General features: G+C 39.9%; 1 protein-coding gene and 1 pseudogene across 3 annotated transcripts in view; one reads left to right on the top strand and one right to left on the bottom strand.

The window, feature by feature from the left end:
- Positions 1-6,388: 6,388 nt before the first annotated feature.
- On the bottom strand, positions 6,389-7,033 carry LOC122732066 (annotated as a pseudogene).
- Positions 7,034-12,928: 5,895 nt separating this feature from the next.
- Positions 12,929-26,163, top strand: part of ATP8A1 (ATPase phospholipid transporting 8A1) — a 295,356-nt gene continuing 282,121 nt past the window's right edge. The window contains exon 1 of one of the 3 annotated variants that reach the window (XM_043970049.1): positions 12,929-13,206. In XM_043970049.1, coding sequence (XP_043825984.1) covers positions 13,158-13,206 — 49 coding nt within the window. In that variant the 5' untranslated portion in view covers positions 12,929-13,157. The remainder of the gene's footprint in view (positions 13,207-26,163) is intronic. The other 2 variants (XM_043970048.1, XM_043970047.1) reach the window with 2 other exon arrangements.

Below are 26,163 nucleotides of genomic sequence, written 5' to 3'. Positions count from 1 at the left end.
ATACTTCATGGTCACCATCTGAATAGTATCTGTCTGTAAGGTGGCTAAGATTCTACCTAGATTGTCTAAAAATCTAAAGAGTGGTAACCAATAAATTAGAAGCTTTAGCAAGAGTTTAGACTTTTAAACATTTATTAAGGAGCATAAGAATTTGGTGAAGAGAGAGAAAAAGGCCTATCTGTCTATCTCAGGGAGCCAGCATTTCTAGCTCCACTCCCTCACAAGGTCCTGACTAAAGAGAAAAAAGAGAGAGCCTTCTTCGTCCCACAAGCCTCCTGTGAAAACCGGAAACATCCTGTTTACCCACACACACAGCTCCAAGCTAATTGACTGGTAGCTTTGATCCACAGTACCCATGAGCAAACATCACTTCCTGATACCAAGGAACTGACCTTCCAAGCCACATGGCTTGCCCTCAGACGCCTTCTCCTCATGGTGGAGCTTAACTACAGTATCTCTCCAGCAGGGGGAGTCAATACAATTTTCACACCCTTCACCAACTGTAAATAACACCTAACTACCTTGTTTTTGCTTCTGTTGTTCAGTCATGTCTGATCTTTTGTGACTCTATTTTTAGTTTTCTTGGCACAGATATGGAAATAGTTTGCCGTTTCATTCTCCATTTCATTTTACAGGTAAGGAACTGAAGTGAACAGGATTAAGCGATTCACACAATGACATGTCTGAGGCTGGACTTGAATTCACATCTTCCTGACTCCAGGCTGGGTACTCTATCCACTGCACCATTAAGAGATGCCAAGATTCCACTTTACCTTGGAGTTTAAGTCCTTTGTTTCCAAGGCACATGGAAATTCCCCTATGCAACTGGCCTTATCCCAATAAGAACAGTAAGGCCTATATAATTTAAATACTAACTGCGCCCCCCCTCCCCCCGAAACTTATGGATAAGGTCCTTAGAAAACCTCCCAATTATCCAAGTTATGAATCTGTTGATCTTTAAAACGTAATTCCTCAGGGGCAGCTAAGTGACACAGTGGATAGAGTCAAGGAGGACCTGAGTTAAAAAGTGTCCTCAGACACCTGATGACACTTACTAGCTGTGTGACCCTGGACAAGTCACTTAATTTCAATTGCCTCCCACATACCCCACCCACACTACCCTGCAAAAGTGTCATTTTTCTGCCTTTTTAAAAAAGATTGAGTCTCCTTGTCTTGCCATGGCCAGAAGTGCAATGTTTGGTCAATCATGATCTCAATCCTATTGCTGATCAGCACATAAGTTTTGACCTGCTCCATTTCTAACCTGGGACAGTTTTCCCTTCCTTGGGCCCCCTGATGTCCCCCTTCCTAGGGGTTTCCTAATCAGCTTTAGCCAGCCTACTGCAGTTTAGAACTCTACCAGCCTCAGCCTCCCCAGCAACTGAGATAATAGGTGTGTGACTACATGCTAAGCCCCCCTGCCTTTCCAAGATCACTGTTTTACTTACTTTTATTCTATAAATCAGATGGAATCTTATTCTGCAAGACAGGTGGAGCCAAGTATACCTGACTTTCAGACTCATCTGATGCTTGTATCAGGCCATGAAGAGTTTGTGGTCTGAGAGATCATAGTATCCATGAATTTAATTTACTTCAATTCCACAAACATTTATTAAATGTCTTCTCTGTGACAGGAATTACAAATGCAAAAGTACAGTAGATCTTCTTTCAAGGAGTTTATATTTTTCTGGGAGAAAACATAAGTATATGTATATATGTATGTGTATGAGTAGAGTGTGTGTGTGCGCGCACGTGTGTAATACGAAGCACTTCCAGAGATAAGGAGGAGTATTAAAACCTGGGTGGATCACCAAAACCAAGTGGCAATTAAATTAAGGCAAGACACAGGGGTATGGAAATTTATTTTGATTTGGGGATCCTAACTTTGGGCTGAGATTAAAAAGCCTTAGGCCCTCAAGGCTTTTCTGTTAAGGGCTGCTGACAAGATTAGAGGGGCGGCAAAGGCAGCAGAGGGCAGACAGACAGAGCAGACAGACAGACAGAACAGGAGGCAGCGGAGAGCACAAAAGCAGTCAGCACAGGTTACAGGTTGGAGAAAGTGAAGATTAAGAGAACAGAAGGACACTGGAGAAGTAGGAGAACGGAAGGAGAGGTCAGTGAGAGAGAAACACAGGGGTTCAGTGGCAGTCCAGAGAGGAAAGTTAGATGCAGGGATAGACAAAGTGAAAGGTCCTTGGAGTTAGAAGAAAGTAGCTGAGCAGTGAAAGTGGAACATACCCTAAGGCAAGAGGTGATAAAGGCCCTTATTGTATTAAAAAAAGTTCCAGGCCAGCAGGTAGAAAGAGATGCCCAAACGCAGTCAGGTTGTACATTTTATTTCCCTATATTTTTATTTTTAAATAGTATCTCATAAATAAACTCTGCTTTGGATTATTTAGTTAAGAGGTTTCTTAATCCTTTGCTTATCAATTTGGGAGCAGCGTGGAGAAATTTTTAAATGGCCCATTCTAAGTTAATAGCAGTCAGATAGTCAGTGAGTCAAAAGTCCCCAGATTAGTCCTCCAGTCATATTAGTCCCCCCAAATTAGCCAAGTAAGTCAAAATATTTCTACATTTGAATGGCGACCACGAAGGGACTTATGGCCCAATTATAATTTTTCTAAACTTATAATTTTTCATATAATCATAATTTTCCATAAGTCCAATTATATAATTTTTCAGTCGAGATTAGCTAGTTAATCATTAATTTTTTTTTACAGGGGTGAGGAAGATGTCTTCTAGGCATGGGGGACAGACAGTCTGTGTACCAAAGTACAAAGACGGAAAACAGAATGTTGATTACAGCAATAGCAAGTCGACATATTTAGTGGGAATATAGAGTGTATGAGTGAAATAATGAGAAATCAGCCAGCAGAGACTTGAGTTGAGGAGGAAGAAGATAGCAGGCTGCACTGCCTTTTGAAGAATAGCTCAGTGCTTTTAATTATCCCAAGTTTCTCCATGAAAGGAAGGTCCATCTATTTATCAACCATGTTCTTACATTGATACCACAGGGCTACAAATACTAAAATACCATCACCTAGTGGGGGGAGGTGGGGAGTAGGTCACAATTTATTACCAACAAATTATACAAGATACATTGCGTAAAGGATATCATCAGAGAATATGATTGGAAAAAGGAGGTGGGCTAAGTTATATAGTGGAACAAGGCTTATAGAAAGCCAGAACATTCCACTGGTATCAGAAAAATGCCAAGAGATATAGAAACCTCTTGCAAAGAATTTATAGAAGGAAATGGACAAGAGTTGCACAGGATGAGAAAGCATGATGCTTGTGATCTGTGATGGTACAGTGGAGAGATGCAGGCCTGGAGTCAGGAAGACTCATCTTCATGTGTTCAAATCTAGCCTCAGACATTTACTAGTATTGTGACCCTGGGCAAATCACTTACCTGTTTGCCTCAGTTTTCTCTTCTCTAAAATGAGGGGAGAAGGAAATAGCAAGCCATTTTGGTGTCTTTGCCAAGAAAACCCCAAAAGGAGTCACAAAGAGTCAGACACAACTAAAAAAATTAAACTTGTGATCTGTGTCATTGGAGAGGTATCCACATAAATGAGATAATAGACCCGAAATACTCAAGTATTGAAAGCACAGGAGTGTTGTAAAAGGCATAGTACCATCCTGTCCAAAGTTATCCGGGAAAGATATATGCCAGAAGTCTGAAGTGGAGAGCTTGTCCCAAATCCTCATGATCCTGATCTAATCTAAGATTTCCATATGTGACATGTCATAAATTTAACCCAAAAGGTTGCTTAAGGGAGGATTTGGAGTTCCAGAAAAGGCATAGACAGATACTTATAAAAGCCAATGAAGAAATAACCAAGTGTTCTATTTTTTCAAAGTGGAAAACATGAAGTGTCTGGGGAAAAAAAATGCTATTTGACAAAAACTGGGAGCAGCTAGGTGGCTCAGTGGATAGAGCACCAGTTCTGAATTCAGAAGGACCTGAGTTCAAATCTGGCCTCAGACACTTGACATTTACTAGCTGTGTGACCCTGGGCTAGTCACTTAACCCCAATTGCCTCTCTCTCTCTCTCTCTCACACACACACACACACACACACACACACACACACACACACACACAAACTGTTGGGAAAACTAGAAAGCAGTCTGGCAGAAATTAGGCCCAGACCAACACTTTAGATTCCTCAATTCATTCTAAGTGGATATATGACCTTGATATTAAAGAGCATACTATAAAAACAGAAAAGAAACATTATGTACCTCTAACAGCTATAGGTAGAAGATATATTCTTAACAAACGAGAGACAGGAGCAATTACAAAAGATAAAAGAAGATAACTGTTTACTTGAAACTGAAAAGTTTCTGCACAGACAACATTTATGCAACCTGAGGTTTTACTTCATACCATGAAAATTGGCAAAAATGGCAACAGTTAATTTTGGAGGCATACTAATGCATTACTGTAAAATGGCTGTGAAATAGACAATGATTTTGGAAACAAATTTGGAATTATGCAAACAAAGTGACAAATGCCCAAACCCTCTGAACCAGAGATTCTATTACTGGAAGCCATCAATAAGAAGAAAGTCTCTATATAATCCAAAATATTTATAGTAGCACTTTTTGGAATAGCTAAGAATTGGAAACAAAATAGATGTCCATCAATTGGAGAATGGATAAATAAATTATGGTACAGGAATGTAATGGAATATTACTGTAGTGTAAGAAATGATGTATATGATTAAAATGGAGAAGCATGGAAAGATCTATGTGAACTGATATAGAGTGAAGTAAGCAGAGCTAAGAAATTATACACAATAGCTACAACAATGTAAGAACAAGTATACATCAAAAAAATCAAAAGTAAACAACAAAATTATAAAGACCAAGCAGGACTCAGATGAAGAAATATGATAAGACACCCCTAACTTACCCTTTGAGGTGGCACAAATCCACATTGCACACGTTTGGACTTTTTCAACATTCCAATCAGTTGTGCTGATACTTTTTTCCTCTAAAAAATACTATTCATCATATGGGATGGCTTTTTGGGAGGAGGGATACTTGGGATAACTAGGGCAATTTAAGACACAGTAAATATCAATAATAATGGAGAACCCAGCTGCAAATTCAGATATGCTACGGAGCCTAGGATAAACTTGAGACATAATACCCTATAATCTGTTTACTTGCTTATGTAAGACTGGACTTGTTAGCCATGCTTACTACCACTGCCTCAAATTGGCAACTGTCTCATCCATTACTAGACAATGTTGACTGAAATTATGCAAGTCTGAAGCAACACCTCCCATCCCAATTTCTTCGGCTTTCTACTTCAGGTAGGAATACTGGGTGACTCAGAAAATATTCATACCATTTGGCATGAAGGGAAGTATGTCAAAGGGGAAGCTGATTTTAGGGAAAGGAAAATTATTTCGATTTTAAATAAGTATTGCCTCCGGCCTTGGTATCACTCCTTCCTCTGAACTCCATCTGGGTCTATTGATATCCAGCCTTCAAGACCCAGCTCAAATGTCACCTTCTTCATCAAGTCTTTCTTGTTCCTTTTATTGACTTATCCTTCTCCTCCCCTAGTCATAAATGATCTTTCTTTCCTCTGAGTCAGGATATCAGGATCTCTAACACAGATACAAGCTAGGAGAAAGGAAATAATTTAGATGGTGCTATTAAAGATCATTTCTGACTAGGGGAGGAGAATCAGTGCCCGTTTCATTTTTTTTTCTTTCTATACCAAGTGCTTTGCACAGTAGGTGCTTAATAAATGTTTTGAGGTTTTTTGTAAGAGCATGCTGCCAGTTTGTTCCACAAGAACTTACCAGTTTACAATTTTGCTAGCAAAGTAAGAACATATTTATTTCTCTACAACCCAACTAGTACTGAATTTATAATTCTTTAATTTTGTCCCCAAACCCTGGGATGAGTAGTTTTAAATATGAATTTTTCTTTAGTTAAACAAACTTGTTCATCACATTTCCTTAAATTTCTGATAAAAGTAAATGTATCCTCCCAAAGTTAAAGGCACAGCAAATGGGGTGAATGCTTTGGGTGCCAAAAGAAAAATCGCATGGCACTGACTGTGCCTCTTTGTCTTCATTACAGTCATCCTTTTCAGTAGTTACTTCAGCTTCTCCAACAATTGCAGTCACTGCCCTGACTACTTCCTTCTGTGACTACCAACCTGATTTTTCTTCCCAGGCCTCAGATAAGAGCCAGGGATTGATCTGCATGTAGGCACAATATAGAATAAAAATGTCTTGGGCTCAGAAACATGTGGCTTCAATACTCTGTGAGATAACTGTGTCCTAGAAATTTTCATTCCACACATTAGAGTATGCCCACATTTTTTCTCAAGTGGCAGGAGAAATAAAGCCGGACTTTAGCTACAGTCTCTGCTCTGTGGATAGAAACACAGCTATCTTAAGTCTCCAGGAAAAAAAAAAAAAAGATACATTCAGTAGGATATCTTTTACTAGGTCCTGGTCATTCTCTGAAATTTGATCCCAGGCTTGTAGCAAAGTTTGGGTGTTTGGCAAATTTCCCCACTGGATCTGAGAGAGGAGGCACTTCTTTTCCAGGCGTACATTTCGATAATGTCCGTCAATGTCTTGTAACCCTGCCAACATATCAGCCAATAAGGGGCTAACAGCTGGTTTGCAAGACTATATCAAGACCTAATTCATCTATTTTCTGCTTATAGAGTTGAAGCACTTGTTCCACATAGCTGCTGACTGTCTCAAACCTGGAGGAAGCTAATGAGTTTCTCTCCTTGTTGATCTAAGATGGCATCACCAGAAGCCAGCAGTTTTTGTCTCAGAGATCTTTCAGGTCAGGAAAAGCCTTAAGTGGGGTCTCCTTCAACTATACATTCTGACTGGCCTGCAGCTACAAGTAGCTGAGGGAGTCCAGGAGAGGTGGGAAGTCACTCAGTGTAGTCCTCTACTCTGCTGGTGCTCCATCACATGGAAACCCTTCTTCAGAGCCCCCTGCACAGCTGAGGAAGGCTCTCTCCAACGCATCCTTTCTGCATTGTCTGCTCAGAGCTTCCTGTTCCCACTGTCATACATGTTTATTTTAACTGAATTGAAAAGGAAGAGGCTCAGGAACACCCACTTCCGATTGTCACTGCTCTCTCGTGGTCTGCATTTTCTTTCCTTCTGTCAGGTGCTACGTGGTTCCTGATTCAACAATGTCATAAAGGTTAGTTTTATATACCAGAATGGAAGCTCTGCTTTGCCTTACTTCGATGTGCTGGTAGCAGGCAGTCCCAATATCAGAGTTTGGTGCCTTTTCCTATTATGTCAACAGTCAGACAGCTTACATGTTGAGTAGTACTTTTTTGTGTTACACTTATGTGTATATGTGTTGTGGTTTATTACTTATCTTTTATGGATATTGTTTGAACTTAGTTTTATGTAGCTAGAAAACTAACTCCAAAAGCTTAACACAGAAGTCAGGCTGACTTCAGAAATGCTCCAGGGAAGTTGAATGGTTGTAAGGAATGCTTAGATCCCACTAAGTTTTGGATCCTTTCAGATCTTTTTTAGGGTCCACCCAAAGCTTGTATTTTGAGTTCTCCAAATTAGATTGATTTACCTGCTGATATACATCTCAAATTTCCCTTTTCTTGGAGACCAAATGAGGCCATTCAGACAAATGTCTTTACACCTTTGTCTGAACTCTATATAATGTGATCTCAAAAGACTTGAGGAGGGAACCACCCCTTTCTTTTAATTTTATTATTGATAATAATAATGATGATGATTAAAGCTAGCATTTATGTAGTGCTTTATGGCTTGCAAAGACTTTACATATATTCTATCACTCAATCCTGGGAGTTAGGTACTATTACTGTCTTCATTTTATAGTTGATCAAACTGAAGAAGACAGAAGTTAAATGACTTATACAGGTTCACGGAGCTAGGAGCAATCTGTGACCATATTTGATCTTAGGCCTTCCTTGCCATAGCCTGAACACTCCATCCACTGTGTCATATTGTCATAAGATTATAAAGGAAACCAATATTGAAATACAGTTAGCAATATATATGTATATGTGTGTACATACACATATATGTGTATGTATACATCTATACACATATATATGTACACACATGTATATATATAAATATATAAAAATATATGTATAGAGACAGAGACAGAAAGAGAGAGAGAGCACACTTTAATTACTAATGTTCTAGAGAAATTGAAATCATAGAGAAAATGAGTTAGTTCTACAATCAGCTGGGGAAAGAAAAAATGTTTGTGGAAGAGACAAAGCTTCAGAGTACCAGGACATCATGCAATCTCTGACCTCCTCCTCTCAATGAAAAGCTTATATAGATTGATTACGCTCTCACCATTTGCTCTCCTCCAATTCCCCAGACAGGTGAGAAATTTGTTTCTGGGGCAGAGGGAAGAGAAATGTTTTGGGGAGAAATGAACAAATATTCCTATTATAGATCTGATAGATTATCAGATAATAATCTAATTTAAGATTGAATAATCTGGATTTTATCTCCTTGGGAATTTATTGTTTTCTCCATTGTTTATATGGAATTAACTCACCCTTGAATTATAGTTTCATGTGACTGTGACATTGGTTTTTTGGTGGAACCAATTAGAGTTAGGCATGATATGCCTGTAAATATGTAGTTCCCACTTCCATCTCCTCTCCCTGCCCATATACATATATAATATATGTGTGTATATGTTTATACATATATATGTATGTGTATTTACATATGCATACATATGTACACACACCCTCCTAATATGGGCAATTATACATACCAACAAAGGTGTGTACTAGCAAAAGGGCTCAAAGTACTACATCTATTGGTGCTTTCTGCATTTCAACACTGAAGTTAAAATAGGGTATGCAGGGCGGTTAGGTGGCACAGTGGATAAAGCACCGGCCCTGGATTCAGGAGCACCTGAGTTCAAATCTGGCCTCGGATACTTGACACTTACTAGCTGTGTGACCCTGGGCAAGTCACAACTCCCATTGCCCTGCAAAAAAAAAAAAACAAAACAGGGTATGAATTGAGGAGGAATGTGTGTCTCACTAACTTCAGACATGGAAAGAAAGCTTGGTGTAGTGAATGCAAGGAGTACCAATTTGGGAATCCAAAGACTTGAAACAGAGTTCCAATTCTAAAACATCTGAGCTATGTGGCTGTAGATGAATCATTTTAACTCTTCAAAGCTTGTCTTTTCTTGCCTGTGAACTATTTACTCTTATTACTAAGTAAGATTGGTGAGAGGCAAGTGCTTTATAAAGCACAAAATATTATGTAAATATCAGTTATTCTTTTCTGTTGAGCTAAATATAAACTATCCCATTCTCCATTCTTTTAGAAATGATCAGATATAAACCAATAATCAATCCAAATTGAGTGATGTGACAATGTGTGTAGGTGTGTTTAGTTGTGACACATGGACACACTGGCACAGGACAACTTTGATATGGCATGACTGCATCAGAGAAGGTGATGTTCTCTATGAGCAAAGCAGAATTGCAATAACTCAAAAGAAAAATGAGATGAGCAAATTTAGAGACATCTCCACTCCAGATGTTCATGTGGACTATTTGTGCCTGACCTGTAGTAGAGCCTTCTGAGCTCATTATTGATCTGATCAGCCAGGGTCAGGGACACAGTACCTTGACCCCAACATAGGGAGGTCATTTTGGTCCTCTTTGAGAATGAAGGACAGCTACCATAAGTATGTTCCAAAAGTCTTCATGCAGTTAGGATACACAGCATATTTAAACTTTTCTTTTACCCAATAGGATCATAAATTTAGTTTGCAGAGACAAAAATTTAACAGCTAAACATTATGTTCTACAAAATAATACATTATTCTCAATTTCTTTGGTTCTTAATGTGATCTAAGATAATTACAAAACTTTTCTTTAAATCTATATACTTTTATAATTTATTTCATTACATGTATGAATACATACACCTAAATACCCATATACATAATGTATGTAATGTTTATATACACACATCAAGTTATAATATAATGCATGATATTGTACCATGTTACATAATACACATATATACATGTGTGCATGTGTATGTATCGTTATATCAGAGTAAATAGCAAAGAACTACCACAAGTGTGAATATAAACAGATATATCTGTGCATACTATGCCTATATATATGCACATATCTCTATATATACATGCTTGTTTATATGTATATGCATATGTACACACGAGAATCTATATGTATATAGCACAATACAGATGTACGTGTGTATATGCAGTGTGTATACATGTGTGTATGTGTACATGTACATATGTGTGTATTGTATATATGTATATGTGAGCCACCCCTTCTTTCTAGTTTGTTCTCAGGAATGATAGTGTCACTCTTCTTAGTAGATTATAAACTCCACAAGGAAGGGAAATATATTATTAGTTTTCTCCACAAAATCAGGACAAATTTCTGCATCTAATATGTGTTTAATAAATATTTGTTGAATGGAACTGAATCCCCAAAAGACTGATTAGATGAAAGTAAAGATAACTGGTAGCTGTGCATTGTGATTTATGGAGATTCTTAGTAAAGGAGATCACATTTAATTGGTCTACCTAGATTTCAATAATCCTAATCTTATTTTCAATAAAGCACTTAATCTTCCATGAATGAAAGGTGATATTATTGTTGTTCAGTTGGGTCTAACTCTTCATGACCCCATTTGGGATTTTCTTGGCAAAGATACTGGAGTAGTTGGCCATTTCCTTCTCCAGCTCATTTTACAGATGAGGAAACTGAGGCAAACAGTTACATAACTTGCCCAGGGTCACACAGAAAGCTCTCTGAAGCCAGATTTGAACTAAGGGAAAGACCCTTCTTGACTTCAGGCTGGACACTATCCATCACCACCTAGCTGCCTGGGTGGTATTAGCTGTTACCAAAACAATAGAAAAAGATCAATGTATTTCCTAGCTTTTCCTCTTAACATTTCCTTCCAGTGCCAATAATTTTATTATACTATTTCTAGAATATTGATTTATTATTTATCTATTTTGTTGTTTCTGTGTTTCTGCTCTTTTTACCTTTACTGTTTTGTTTTAGTTTCAGCAACTGGACTATCTATTCCCATGAAACTCTACTCTTCTAAGGGGCCAAGAAGAAATAATAGTGGCAGATAGTGGTAGTGCATTCTTTAAAGCAATATTTAGCCTCAGGTTGGGGATGTTAATATTTATCAGTGTCTTACACTGAGAGAGATTTACAGATTGCACTTTTTTAATATGAAGAATGAGCTTTCTGCTTGTAATACCAGTATCTGGAACAGCACCAAGTAAACAGTAGGGGCTTAATCAATATTTGTTGGTTGCCTGGATGAATATTAAAACCTGTCAGAATGAAGATTAGGAAATGCTGCATGCAGAAAGAGACCCAAGGAAAGAACACTCACTCCTGGAGCCAGCAGGCTACTAGCAGCTTCTCTGGCCTGAGGCCTGGGTGTAATCAGATTTCCTAGGGCTCCATCCAAAACAACCCTTTCAGGCTGGGAGCTCAAAGAAAAAAAAAAGATCTGAATTTGAATCAGTCTTTTCTGCAACACAGGAGGGAGGAAAATCCGAGTTAAGAAAGAAATGGTTCCTTTAAATTTATTACTTAATTAATATTTGAACAATTCAGCTCTTCCTCATTTCCAAAGGAATCTCTGCATCTAACTAGAAAACAAAAAGGTGTTTTCCCTTTCAGTTAGGTATACAAAATAAAAGAGGGTATGTGTTAGTAATTCTAATGGTACTGTGACACCTTAGCCAAACTGAAATATTTTATATTTACAGACTTCAAGGGAAGTAAAACCAATCTTCTTTTTAAATGCTAAGGTTAAAGGGCACGATTAATACCCGGGGACTAAATGGTCTGCTTTTTCCTGCCCCAGGCCTGACAGGAAAAAAAAAATCTCCGCCAATTTCTGCTCTTGATTTTTGACTTTGGAGTTTTCCCAAGCTGACGAGCGAACAGGGGGAAAGGGAAACATCATGCCGGGCTTCACAAGCCTGTGGTGCAACCCTCCCATGTCAAACCCTCAAGAAGCGGGGTCTCCCATCCTGCTTCTCTTGGAACCTGTTGCTCTAATCTAGGACAAGGAGACCGAACAGTTGGTGCAGCTGCCAGTACGGAGATTCCCAGTGTGCAGATGGAGGATAGGGCTTATTTCCCCTTCAGCACAATGGGTGCCTCTGCTGTAGAAATTATTCTGCGCACCCTCTTTCCTTCTTCACGCTAACCCAGTCCTTTCTCACCTAGAGGCCTCTTCCCCTTCACCCCTTCTTTTCCAGCTCCTCTTCCTCACCCACTGCCCCCAAACTGCAAGCCCCCAGAACCCAGAAGCACAGCGCGAGCCTGGGACCCGGGGAGGTCAATTCCATTGGCTCTGGAAGCAAAAGGAGGGGTCAGGAAAATACCTACAAGGGTCTAAAAGGAAGAGTGGAGGGGTTTCCCTCTCCACAGTGCAATGGGTTAATTGAATAGGGGTGAGCAGACAAGGTGGGTGGAGGAATACAGAGGAATGGATGGCCCCAAAGCACGCGAAGTGTGTGCCCGGAGTGCGTTGGCCGCCTCTCCCTCCCCCTTCTAGTTAAGTGTGGTACAGTCCGCAGAGAGGTGGGCGGCTCTCTAGGCGGCTGGGGCTGAGAGCCGGCAGTAGCGCTGTTGGGGCTGGTGCCACCCCTGGCCCCCTCCCCTTCCTTTCGGGCTGCTGCAGCCTCGGCGCAAGCTTGGAGGCGCTGGGGCTCGCCCGCCGCTGGAGCTCCCGAGCGAGCCCGCGCCGCGGCGGCTGCAGGGCCAGCTCTGCTCGCTAGCAGAAGCACCTCCGCCTTTCCCCAGCCGCGGCAGAAGCAGCGGCGGCGGCGGCGGCGGCAGCAGGAACTGCCGAGGCGGTGCTGGCTCGCTGGGGGCCCCTCTGAGCCCGGGGAGGCGGGTAATGGTCTGGGTGCTTGCGAAGCAGGCATCGCGGCGCCCCAAGATCCCGGGCTAGGAGGCGGGGAATCCTTTAGAGCGGAGGCGGCGGCCTGGGGCAGTGACAGGTGCAAAGCCCCAGAAGAACAGGAGGAAGAGAAGGAGGAGCGGTTCCCAGGCGGTGGGACCCACCTGCAGCAGCAGGAGTAAAAACGATGCCGACCATGCGGAGAACAGTGTCCGAGATCCGCTCGCGGGCGGAGGGTGAGTGGCCGCCGCAGCGTGGGGATGGCAAAAGGATGGCCGGGTCCTTAGGGCCGGTGGGGAAGAGGAGACTACATCGGCTGTAGACGCTTCTCAGAGCTTGCAGCAGCCTTGGTGGCAGCTGTAGGACTAGCTGGGGACGGGGCGGGGGTGGGGAGAAGGGGATGTGGGCGAGGGGGAGGGGATGTGTGTGTTAGGGAATGGATGCTGGGGGGGATGCAGATGCCCTTTATAAAATCTCATTTTTACTTCCTTTACCCCCACTTTCATCACCCCTCCTATCCCCATTCATTATCTCCTGTCCTTCCTCCCACCTCCTCTCTCCTCCAATACTGTCTCCTCTCCCCATCACCTCTGTCCTCCACCCCCCACCCCCACCCCATCACCTCTTCTCTTCTTGCCCTCCTCTGGGCCAGAGGAGTTGACCGCGCCTTCTCCTCTACCCATCTCCTTTTTTTTCTTTCGTGGTTCGCCTTTGCCCACGGACCCAATCCCCCCATGGTTCTTCAAGGCAAGAGCCCTAGCGCTATCTCTGCAGCGTGATCATTCTGCCCATGTTGCCCCCCAGCCTCCTTCCTTTCCTGGCCTCAAAGACAACACACATGCATGGTTCCCCTCAGCGTCTCTCTCCCGGAACGAGAGAATCTGGAGGCCGCAGACCCCTTAGCCCCCAGCAACCTTTCTGCAGCTCCAGGGGAGCCACTCCTTTGCGGGGCCCCGACTGGTTGCAACCCCTTTCTCACCGTAGAGGAAATGACTGCCCATTGGCTTTGTTGTTAGAGGACCACATACTGTTTTGCTCCTTGTGGATAGGTTTTGTTTTACCTTTTTTCTGAAACCTAAACTTGGGCCCGCTGACCTGTCACTTTTGTAAGGAGGAAGTTCCTTTCTCCCTGACCCAGGACCAGCTGTTGAATTTTTACCATCCACACTTGTTAGCAATGAGCAACAGGAGATATATACAGCCCTTGTCTATTAAGCAAAACCTAGCTTTAAGTATACCTGAATTTTTCCACTCAGAATGTGACAGACTCAAATTTTTATGTGTGTACTATCACAAGGCAGGATGCAGATGGAGAAATTCTTGATGCCATTCGTTTTTGTTTTTTTTAATGTAAAGCAGATGGTGAAGGGATTGTAAAAGACGAAATGGTTAAAATGCAAGAAATGCTTAATAATACATGTGTATAGCTCTTTAAAGCGCAGTATTTCCATGTTTTACAAATGAGGAAAATGAGACTCAGATAGGTAGTGACTTGGCCACTGTCACACAACTGACTAGTGAATATCAGAGCTGGGTTTCAGATCAATCTAGATCTTCTGACCCTAAATTCAGGCTTTTTGTGATTCCACAAATTTGTCTCCTAAAATGGAACTGATTGAAGCATAAGAGAAGTCAGAAGTTGGAGCTCATATTCCTAGTTCCATGTTAATTAGGCATATGTTCACTCAGATGCTTCTGCTAATAACATTTTATTAGATTGTCATATTTCTAAATTTACAGTCTGGTTAGATAAAATTTAATAGAAGTCCCTCTCCTAAAGGACAGTTTTTAAAAATGTGTTTTCTGTCCATAGTTTCATAAGCTGACATCCTTTCTATAGATTTCCTGAAGGGCTTCTCAGGATCACAAAGGAGAGAAGCATGATGTTTATAACATAATTTTTTTACTGATATCTCTTGATTTTTACATCCCTTGCATTTCTTTGATATTCCTTCCCACCCCCCCCAGCCAAGCCTTGGTACAATGAATAAAAAAGAAAAGTTTAGCAAAACCAATGAACAGTTTGAAAAAATCTGGCATTATATGCAGTGTTCCATAGCCATAGTCCTCTACCTCTGCCAAAGAAGCTAGGAGGAAGTACTTTGAAGACATTCTTGGTTATTACAATTTTACTATATTCAGGTTTGATTGCTTTGTTATTGTTGTTCTCTGCATTTACAATAGAGTCTTTATATATGCTGTTTTCCTGGTTTTGCTTATTTCATTTTGCATCAGTTCATATGTCTTCCCATGCTTCTCTATACTTTTCATATTTATAATTTTTTACAATGCAGTAATATTCCATTATATTCATGTAATAAAACTTGGTTAGCTATTTTCCAATCAATGTACTACTTTTTTCCCCCCCAGGTCTTTGATGCAACACAAAATGCTGCTAATGAATATTTTGGTGTATACAAGGCCTTTCTTTTTATCATTGATCTTATTGGGCTCTATGTCTAGCAGTCAGTTCCAGGATGAGACAGGAAAGATAAGTGATAACAGTTGGAGGAGTATTGATACCAGTAACATGAACTGCTAGGTAACCTACATAAGGGAAGAAGAGACTGAAAAAGAAACTAGAAAATGCTATGAACATAAAAGCAATGTCTGCAGGATTTGAGGAGGTTGAATTTAATTATAGGCTAATAGTGTTGGAAAGCACAATAATAATATCACTAATTCACCAATTAGTGTACATCAATTTAGTTATTATTTATTGAGTTAATACTGAGTTGTTATTTATTAGTACCAAAGTGTCACATTTTAGGGTAAAGACTTACATAATGTTATTGTGAACCTTCTACACCAGTTAAATCATCAGTATCTTGTGAACTTCACAGAAGCACAATCTGGGGCCAATTAGGTAAAATGGGTTAGGTAAGTTTGTGACTTAGAGAGTGAAGTTCAAAAAATTAATGGATTAACTGAGAGATCGGATCAAGAGGGTGGCTTTTCTCCATGTAGAAAAGAAGGGCAGATGGTAAGATATCCAGGTAAGGCCTGGTTTCCTGGTGGATAGTTAGCTGACATGAATGAAAATGGGACTAGTTTGGAAGTCATTCTAGTAGTTCAGGCCTGGCACATAATGTGCTGCCTAAGGATGGTGACAGTGGGGAAAGAAACAGAAATTATGAAGGAAATAATGACAATGTGAAACAGATTAATTCATCTCTCTTATACAAAGATGATTTCAAGATTTTGATCCTGATGTCATTGTTGGATATCAGGAACCTTGGAAGGAGCACAATGATTGCAGATTTTTAGCTTCGGGTGATTAGTAATATTTTGAAGATCCCTGGAAATATAGAACCAGAATGAGAGATCTGAAAATCATGAGTATAAAGGACATAGTCAAAACTATTAAAATAGATGAGCTTTTGAGGGGAGAGAGTATTGCGGGGTGGAGGGGAGGAGAGAAGAAAGGAGAATAAGGTTGAAGACTATAATGCCTAAGTGGGATAGAATGAAGAAAGGAATCTGGAGAAGATAGCTCATAAGTTATTGGAGAGCTGTAGAAGGTATAGAATAATATAAATCATTCCACAAACATTTATTAAGCACTAGGCACCAAGCTAAGAGCTGGGGTTATTAAAAAAAAAAAAAAGGTAAAAGATAGTCCCTGATGTCAAGGAACTCACAATCTTTTTTTTTTTTTTTTGGGTGAGGCAGTTGGGGTTAAGTGACTTGCCCAAGGTCACATAGCTAGTAAGTGTTAAGTGTCTGAGGTCGGATTTGAACTCGGGTCCTCCTGAATCCAGGGCCAGTGCTCTATCCACTGCACCATCTAGCTGCCCCAGGAACTCACAATCTAATGGGGGTAGACCACATGCAAACAAATATAAACAGACAAGCTATATACAGGACAGATAGAAAGTAACAGAGGGAAGGCACTAGAATGAAAAGGGTTTGGGAAGGGCTTCCTGCAGAAGATGGGATATTAGTTGGGACTTGAAGGAAGCCAAGGAGGTCAGTAGGCAGATTTGAAGAGGGAGAGCTTTCCAGGCATGGGGGACTGCCAGAGAAAATGCCTAGTCAAGAGTTGGAGTGTCTTGTTTGTGAAAGAGCCAGGAGGTCAGTGTCACAGAATCAAAGAACTTGCTGTAGGGAGGAAAATCTAAGAAGGCCCAAAGAATCATAGCATTTCAGGGCTGCAAAGAGCCTTAAAGATCAACTAAGCCCAGAAATGAGAAAGAAATGGGCCCAGAAAGGCCAGGTGATTTGTCCAAGTTTATACAGACGTATAGGGACACAGTTGAGTTTCCTAACTTGAAAACCAGTTTTCTTTCTACTCTGGCAACCTGTCACACAATGGATAGTATGATGTTATACAATGCAAGGGAGCAGTGTTTCAGAATAAGAATTTACAGACCAAGATGTCAAAAGTATTGCATTTCACTATATGAATAAGAAGTTATGCAAACCATTCCATGCTTTCCAAAAGGATTATTCTTTAAGCCTTCCAGATTGATGTGTTCTGTTTTTAAATACTCTTGATGCCTGGGAAATCTAGTTTTAATACTTAATGACCATAGTATTGCATTCTTAGGTTCTGATGTGCCATCAAGATAGTTTTCCTTAAACTACAGTTAAGTCAAATTAAGTCTGTGAAATTGCCTTAGTTTAAAAAAAAAGACTGGCTGGACACTAAAAGAGACACAAGGTTCTAGCGTTCTAAAAACTTTTATGATGGTATTATACATGAAGTTATACATGTGCCAAATGCAGGAAAATTCAAGAACAGGCCCACACTGGATGAATAGCATGTATCTGCTCAATGTTATAGTGCTGAGAGATAAACAACCCTTTATTTTAAAAATTTCAAGTAGAATGGTCATAAGGATAGCATTTATTTCCCAAATTGTTTCTTTCTCAGTGATAAAGAGAAGGGGAAGAGATTGGGGAGGAAGGGAACAAGCATTTACTAAGCACTTACTACTATGTACCAGATACTTTGCTAAGCACTTTTATAAATTATTTCATCTGATCTTCAGGACAACCCTGTGAGCTAGATGTTATTATGAGCCTCATTTGACAGGTGAGGAAACTGAGGCAGACAAAAGTTAAATGACTGGCCCATGTAGGGGCAGTTAGGTGGCACAGTGGATAGAGCACCAGCCCTGGAGTCAGGAGGACCTGAGTTCAAATCTGGCCTCAGACACTTGACACTAGCTGTGTGACCCTGGGCAAGTCACTTAACCCCAATTGCCTCACAAAAAAAAATTGCAAAAAAATGACTGGCCCATGGTCACACAACTAGTACATGTCTGAGACCAAATTTGAACTTGGATCTTTTTGACTCCAGGTCTGGTGTTCTCTCCACTGTACCACCTAACTGCCTCAGATGAAACAGACATAAAGCATGGAAAAGCCTTATTTAATTATCCTTCTTATGGTAAGGTATGAAAAATAACAGTGGATAATCCTCTCTACACCTTCAGTACCTCCTAAGGGTCAAGGTCAGTCATTTGTAGTGGTCAAGGAAGAAAGTGGGTAGAATTTTGAGAATAAATAGTTGGGGTGTATGTGAGAGAAAATGGTTGGCTCTGGTGATGAAAGCACGTGAAGAGGCAGGGAATTTATATAGGCCCTTTGATGTGCTAGGCACTGTACTAAACACTTTGCAAATATTATCTCTTTTGACTTCCACAGCACCCAATGAGGTATGTGTTGCCATTTTATAGGTGGGGAAACTGAGGCAAATAGGTTAAGTGACTTGCCCAGGGTCACACCTCTAATAAGAGTCTGTGGCTTGATTTGAACTTGGGTCTTCTAGATGCCAGGCCTGGTGCTCTTTGCATTTGTACTCCCTAGCTGCCTTGAGAAGGAATGGGAATTAAAGTCGACTCCCAGGGACACCTAATTGTGCTATTTACATAAATGGAGAAGTTAGGAAAGAGTGCACAAGTTAGAAATTACTTCACTTCACCAATACATGAGACTCCAGAGTGAAATTGAGTCATTTTACCTAACTTAGCTTCCGAAAGACCAGAGGCAGCAGAAGCAAATTCGTATAGATTTCTTAATCCAGAGTCCTCCAATTTTGTCATTGTATCATTTCACAACAGCAACTTAAGCAGAGTAATTTTTTAAGAGTTTGTTTAAAGGAAGGTCTTTCTTTTTTCCCTTTGAGTTTAGAAAATGTTAGCAAGGTGGGAACATATTTTTATTGTTACCAAAATATAAGGAGTATTAAAGCAGTGGGTCTGCAGTCCCATTCTTTCCTTTTTATCAGAACTATAAACATTTCTATACCGAGAAATGAAAGTGTTTCAGGTAGTCTCTTCAAAAAATATCCTGGGCAAAACAGCAAAGCTACTGTTTTTGAGCAATGTTGAGCTTTAAACAGACTTGTGTAGTAGCTAACTAAAGACTTGTTTAAAACAGGTTTACTCCTTCTTCTCCTCCTTCTCCTTCTCCTTCTCCTTCTCCTTCTCCTTCTCCTTCTCCTTCTCCTTCTCCTTCTCCTTCTCCTTCTCCTTCTCCTTCTCCTTCTCCTTCTCCTTCTCCTTCTCCTTCTCCTTCTCCTTCTCCTTCTCCTTCTCCTTCTTCTTCTTCTTCTTCTTCGGCAGTGGGGGTTAAGTGACTTGCCCAGGGTCACACAGCTAGTAAGTGTCAAGTATCTGAGGCCAGATTTGGACTCAGGTACTCCAGGGCCGGTGCTCTATCCACTGCACCACCTAGTCGCCCCCTAAAACAGGTTTACTCTTAAGAAATTATTTGGAGGAGGGTCAGCTAGGGACCCAGTGACTAGAGCATTAGCTGTGGAGTAAGGGGTATCTGAGTTCAAATCTGGTCTCAAACACTTACTAGCTGCATGACCTTGGGCAAGTCACTTAACCCCAATTGCCTCCCAAAAAACCCCAAAAAGAAATGAGTTGGTATTCCAGAACTAATTATCATACAGTAAGTCTCTTTTTTCTTGTTCTACTAGATAATACTGGGGCCCAAATCCAAATTGTTATTTTTAATTCCCCAATTATAGCCTAAACATAATTACCAATATGTTAATCTCCTTATCCATTTTGCAGAGGATAGATTAGAATGTAAACTATTGGAAATTTTAATAGGTTCAATTCAGAAAACATTTAAGTGCCTTCCTATTATATCCTAAGAAACAGATATGTTCTAAGTCTACCATTAGATTGTAAGCTCCTCCATTAGACTGTAAGCTCCTTGCGGACCAGAACTGTCTTTGAAGTAAAAGTCTGTACTGTTCCCCCACCCCATTAGAATGTGAACTTCTTCAGGGTGGGGGCTACTGTTGGATCTTTTTGTATCTCAGTACTTAGAACAGTGCCTGGATGGGTAGTGGGTACTTAATAAAATGCTTGATTATAAAGATAGAATTAAGTCAGCTACAAGACAACAAGCATTTATTGTGCCTTCTTTGTGCCAGGTACTGTTCTAAGCCTTAGGGGAAGGAAGGAAGGAGGGAAGGGAGGAAGGGAGGAAGGGAAGGAGAGAGAAAGAGGGAGGAAAAGCAGCCCCCGCCCCCTAGGAACTCACATTCTAATTGGTTTTGTTTTTGTTTTTTTTTTGGTGAGGTAATTGGGGTTAAGTGACTTGCCCAGGGTCACACAGCTAGTAAGTGTCTGAGGCTGGATTTAAACTCAGGTCCTCCTGAATCCAGGGCCAGTGCTCTATCCACTGTGACACCTAGCTGCCCCAGGATATTGTTGTTAAAGAGATAAACTTGTCAGGAGTAACCAATTTGTGATCATTGAAAATGCTATTTGATTTCCCAAGAGCAATCCATACCAATTCAATTCCTCTCTTCAACACTGGGCACAGATACTTTTTCATCTGCAGCTCATATCTAAGATACTTTGAGGTGTGGGTTGATCAGATGTCTTGTTTGATGAACGTCTATAAGGCGACTTTTTATTCTAGTGGGTCAAATGCTTTAAAAAATACAAATATAATAAACAATGGATATAGTAGGATCATATTTTCTCTACACCCTTCAACCAGTTGTGTGACCATAAAGATGTGACTTGTTAAATCATATATGAAAAACTACTTGTCTTTTCATATTCCCACATTCTCTTGATATATATGTGTGTGATATGACACACATGAGAGATAGATAGATATAGATAGACTGACCATTATCATAAAGATCTTATAAAGACAAGTAAATGAGAGTATGTCAATAGTTGCTGATTGCTTCTCGGCTACTTTTTTTTCAGGTAGAAGCAACATTTATAATCATTTGTGTGTTTTAATAATTTTTTTCTTTTGAGAGATCTTGAAAACTGCTCCCTGAATGCATTTAAAATGTATTATCTCAAGCACAGATTTCTTTCATGTGTACCTGGTCAGATCTAGCTTGGTAGTTTTATTTGACATTTGCCACATCAAGTGTTGAAGTAGTGGTAGGAATCACCAGTTAGAGTGGTTCTACTTCTGTTCTCAACAAGAACTGATTGCTCTATATCTGTTTCATTCCACATCTATGTGTTATCCTTCCAATCCCTTCTGTGTATTTTCTCAAAGTGATCTGGCTTAGATTTCATTTCAACCAAGATGTATTGATTTCCCCTTTATTAAATAAGATAATATTTGTGAAAAGTGCTTAACAGTGTCTGACACATAGTAGGCACTATACAAATACTTATTTATTTCCTTTCCTCCTTTTTCTTCACTCATCTGCTTTTTGCAGTTTTATGAAGGAATATTATTCTTACTACTTCATTTGTTATATTTACCAAATGAGTTACCATTCTACCTTTGATAGGTTGTTTGACTACCATGTTTCTCTACTGGCAGAAGATCTGGCTGAGTTGGTTTCTGGACTATTTCATCCTTCTTATTGTAGCATATGTTTTGAATCACTTAAAATTTCCTGTGAGAAAAATCTCTACATTCATCTTGGACATCTTTGATGAAGATGCGAAATAGGATCATGCAAGTTTTCCAGGTGATATTCTATAGCAGATTATATCTTTACAATTGTATAATTGACAGAAAAGTGCGGACTATACAATATCCCACTATACCTATTATTTGCTGACTATTAAAAAGAAACCATTTATTGGATAAAGTAAAATGCTACCTTAGGCTTTCAAGGTTTCTCCCATGCATGTGTCAAAATCTTACAACATTCTTTGAAAAACATAATAACAGAACTAACTTTGTTTGACAGCCCTCTCATTTTTAATATCAAGCTAGTCACAAAACATGGAAATGCATGCTCACCAGAGGTTTGGCACTATCATGGAGGATGTCTAATGCAAAGCCCAAATCGCAGATTTCTTTAGATAATGAAGTCTTCTAGGTACTCTTAGTCACAGATGACATTATGATGACTTCACCAAACCCAGAAAGAGAGTAGAACTTCTTAAATGAGATCCATAATCACAAATGACTTCTGCCTAATTGTCCACAAAAGAAAAACAAGTAAAGTGAAGAATTCCTCTTGTCCAGATTATACTATTAAGATGGGTAGGCAAATAATAGAATTGGTATATATATATTAAACAGATATGTGCATATGCAGATATGACCTGTGTCCAAAATTGAGCAGTAAGTTGAGAATGGGCTAGATTGCTTTTGTTTTCTTTCTTTCTTTCTTTCTTTCTTTCTTTCTTTCTTTCTTTCTTTCTTTCTTTCTTTCTTTCTTTCTTTCTTTCTTTCTTTCTTTCGTTCTTTCTTTCTTTCTTTCTTTCTTTCTTTCTTTCTTTCTTTCGTTCTTTTGTTCTTTCATTCTTTCTTTCGTTCTTTCTTTCTTTCTTTTGTGGGGCAATGAGGGTTAAGTGATTTGCGGAGGGTCACACAGCTAGTGTCAAGTGTCTGAGGCCGAATTTGAACTCAGGTCCTCCTGAATCCAGGGCTACTGCTTTAGCCACTGTGCCACCTAGCTGCCCCCCTGGATTGCTTTTGAGGAACTGCATGGTGCTTTTAATGACTGCAAACTTATCACTGAAAGAAAGACCCATCTTTTTGACATCACTGTTTTTCTGGTCACACTATGTGGCTGTAAATCATAGAACATGATAGTCTCTTAAGAATTAAAGTTGGGGGCAGCTAGGTGGCACAGTGGATAAAGCACTGGCCCTGAATTCTCCCAGGAGGGCCTAAGTTCAAAATATGGCTTCAGACACTTTACACTTACTAGCTGTGTGACCCTGGGCAAGTCACTTAACCCTCACTGCCCTGCAAAAAATAAAAAATAAAGTTGAAGGTTACCCAGATGGCAGAGTAGAAGAACACAGTAGGTGTTAATAGGCTACAATGCATTTATTATAGCACAACAATATTCCATTACAATCATATATCACAGCTTCTTCAGTCATTCCCCAATTGATGGATATTCCTTTGATTTCCAATTCTTAGCCACCACAAAGAGTTGCTATAAATATTTTTTGTACAATTTTTTTCCCTTTTCTCTTTTTCACAATTACTATTGTTAACTGTTTCCCTCCATCCTATTACCTTCCCTATGATATTTACTGTTATTTATCTTCTTTTACCCTATCCCTCCTCAAAAGAGATTTGCTTCTGACTGCCCCCTCCCCCAATCTGCCCTCCCTTCTTTTGCCCCTCCCTCTTTATCCCCTTCCCCTCCTTTTTTCCTGCAGGATTAGATAGATTACTCCACCCAATTGAGTGTGTATGTTATTCTGTCGATAAACCAATTCTGATGAGATTGAGATCTTTGAGCCAATTCTGATGAGGGTTAGGCTCATTTGCTGCCTAGTTTATGCAATGCATTTCTAATAAAGAATAAAGAATTATCTAGGAAGAGTAGTATAAAGGTTATGATAAGAGAGCCATTGTATGGCCAGAAAAGGAGGAATATCAGTCAGTAGTATATTAAGAGAGAGACATAACTAATGGGCAGCCTTCATGCTCTCTTTGGATCTTCCTATTGTCTTGACATCTAGAGAAAGAACCTCTAGCATGTGGTTAGACTTTTGGAGAAGATTTATGGAAAGACATGAACACGAGTCACGTAAGATGAGAATATACAGCTAGGTTCTAGTCTATAGCACTGGATGGCATGTGCACATAAACAATACCACAGATGCATCAAAGAAAGATCGCCAAGTCCAGCTGCCTTATAACTCTCTTCTTAAAGTATTCATTATATACAGATAAAAAGTTTCCAAGTAATCTACCAACCTTAGGCTTCTTCCATTTCTTGATCCTAGTTTTTATTTTCCAACATAATTTTTGTCATCTTATACTCTCTTTTTCATTAAAGTTCCTAATTATCAGAGTGTATATTAATCTAGTTTATAGGTTCTTATAAAATTCTTCATATAATTTCTCTACTTTATCCTTTGTAATGGATATTGGCATTTAAAGTACAAATTATCCTCATGATGACCTGTTTGCTTTTTTCTGGGATGAAATAAGATGAAAAAGAACCCCCAGTTACAACAAGTATGCTGGAGCCTTCAGAAGCCATCACTCAGGGTTTAATTTGTTTGGTTGATTGTCTAAACTTAAGAAAATAACAAAAATGAGAGTAATGCAGATTAAACTTGAAAGTGTATCATGTGTTCTTCCCCCTTCCCCCCAGAGATCCAATTATTAAACATTTACCAACACACCCCTGCTTCTGACACATTTATAACAATTATCATCTAAGAAGGGTTGCCTTTTGGTGAAAGATCCAGTATATCTGGTGAGAACCATTAAAACTTATTTTCCTGGACATTTAGAGAACTTTAATGTAGAAGAATAACAGAATTGCTCTCATCTCTCCCTTAGCCCAGGCACCGCTAAGAATGGAATGTATATGATAGGAAGATTGTCATTGGAACGGCATGCTTTTCAAATTTGCTGATGAATGACACAAAAGGGGAATTACTAATCTGTTGGATTGCAGAACTAGGATCCAAAATGGGTGGCAATGGTGGGCTGGAGGAAACAAGATGGAATTTAATATGGTATGTAAAGTCCAACACTTATCCAATATAGGTACTGGTTTGGGGAGGCAGAGCTAGGAAACATTTCATATGGAAGAGGCCTAGAGATCCAAGCAGATCGAAAGCTCCTTATGAGCCAACATTGTGACATGACAATCTCATTCTGTTTAGGCTGGATTGACGTAGTGTGGCTTACAAAATAACAAGGGCTATAGCCCCACTATACTCTGCCCTTGTCAGATCACATCTGAAGTATTCAGTTTTGAGTATTATATTTTAGGAAGGACATTGAAAAGCTTGACTACACCTCTCATCCAAACAAGGGAAGACAAGAGGCAACTCAAAACCATGTCATATAAAGATAGTTATCTTTTTTTTTTTTTGTGAGGCAATTGGGGTTAAGTGACTTGCTAATAAGTGTTAAGTGTCTGAGGCCGGATTTGAACTCAGGTACTCCTGACTCCAGGGCCGGTGCTCTATCCACTGCGCCATCTAGCTGCCCCTAAAGATAGAGTTCTAATGACTTTAGCCCAGAGGAGAGTAACTGTGGGGACGTAATGGTTGCACATCTAATCAAAAGTCAAGCCCTGTGTAACGACTGGAATGATGGCAACTGCTGGAGACTTACTTACTGCAGGACGCTCTGCCATGAGGAGAAGGCGTCTGAGGGCAAGACATGCTGCTCTTTGGCATCAGGAAGTGACATTTGCTTGTGGGAGGAAGAGGGGGTGAGGCTGGCGCTCTCTTTCCTCAGGACTGGTTGAGAGTGGAGTGAGAAATTCACCCTCCCTTTAATAGATAGATGAATCTAGGCCTTTCTCTTTCTCCACCAAATTCTTATTCTCCTTAATAAATGCTTAAAAGTCTAAACTCTTGCTAAAGCTTATAATTTATTGGCGACCACTCATTAGATATTTTAGACAGACTAGCTAGAATTTTAGCCCCTTATACCTATTAATTCTACCCCAATAACAACTCTGACATTTAACTCTCCTCCTTCATGCTGCCACCACTATAGTTGGAGCCCCATCACTTCTTCTTCTGTGGACTGTTATAATAGCCTCCTAACTATACTCCCTGGCTCCACATGTCCAATCCATCTTTTACATGATTGCCAAGATAATTTTCCTAATGAACAGACCTAATTATGCCGCTGCCCTGCTTAAAAATTTGCAGTGCCTTCCTATTGCCTATAAGATAAAATAAAGATTTTTGAGACTGATATTTAAGACCTTCCGAAATCTGGTTCTAACTACCTTTCCAGTCTTATTTCTCAGTACTTCCCTTTATGTGCATTACATCTCAATTAAACTG

Source organism: Dromiciops gliroides, chromosome 6, assembly GCF_019393635.1.
Source record: "Dromiciops gliroides isolate mDroGli1 chromosome 6, mDroGli1.pri, whole genome shotgun sequence".
In the NCBI taxonomy this organism is placed as follows: Eukaryota; Metazoa; Chordata; class Mammalia; order Microbiotheria; family Microbiotheriidae; genus Dromiciops; species Dromiciops gliroides.
Note: the sequence above shows the minus strand (reverse complement) of the source record. Positions and strands in the feature narration are given on the sequence as shown.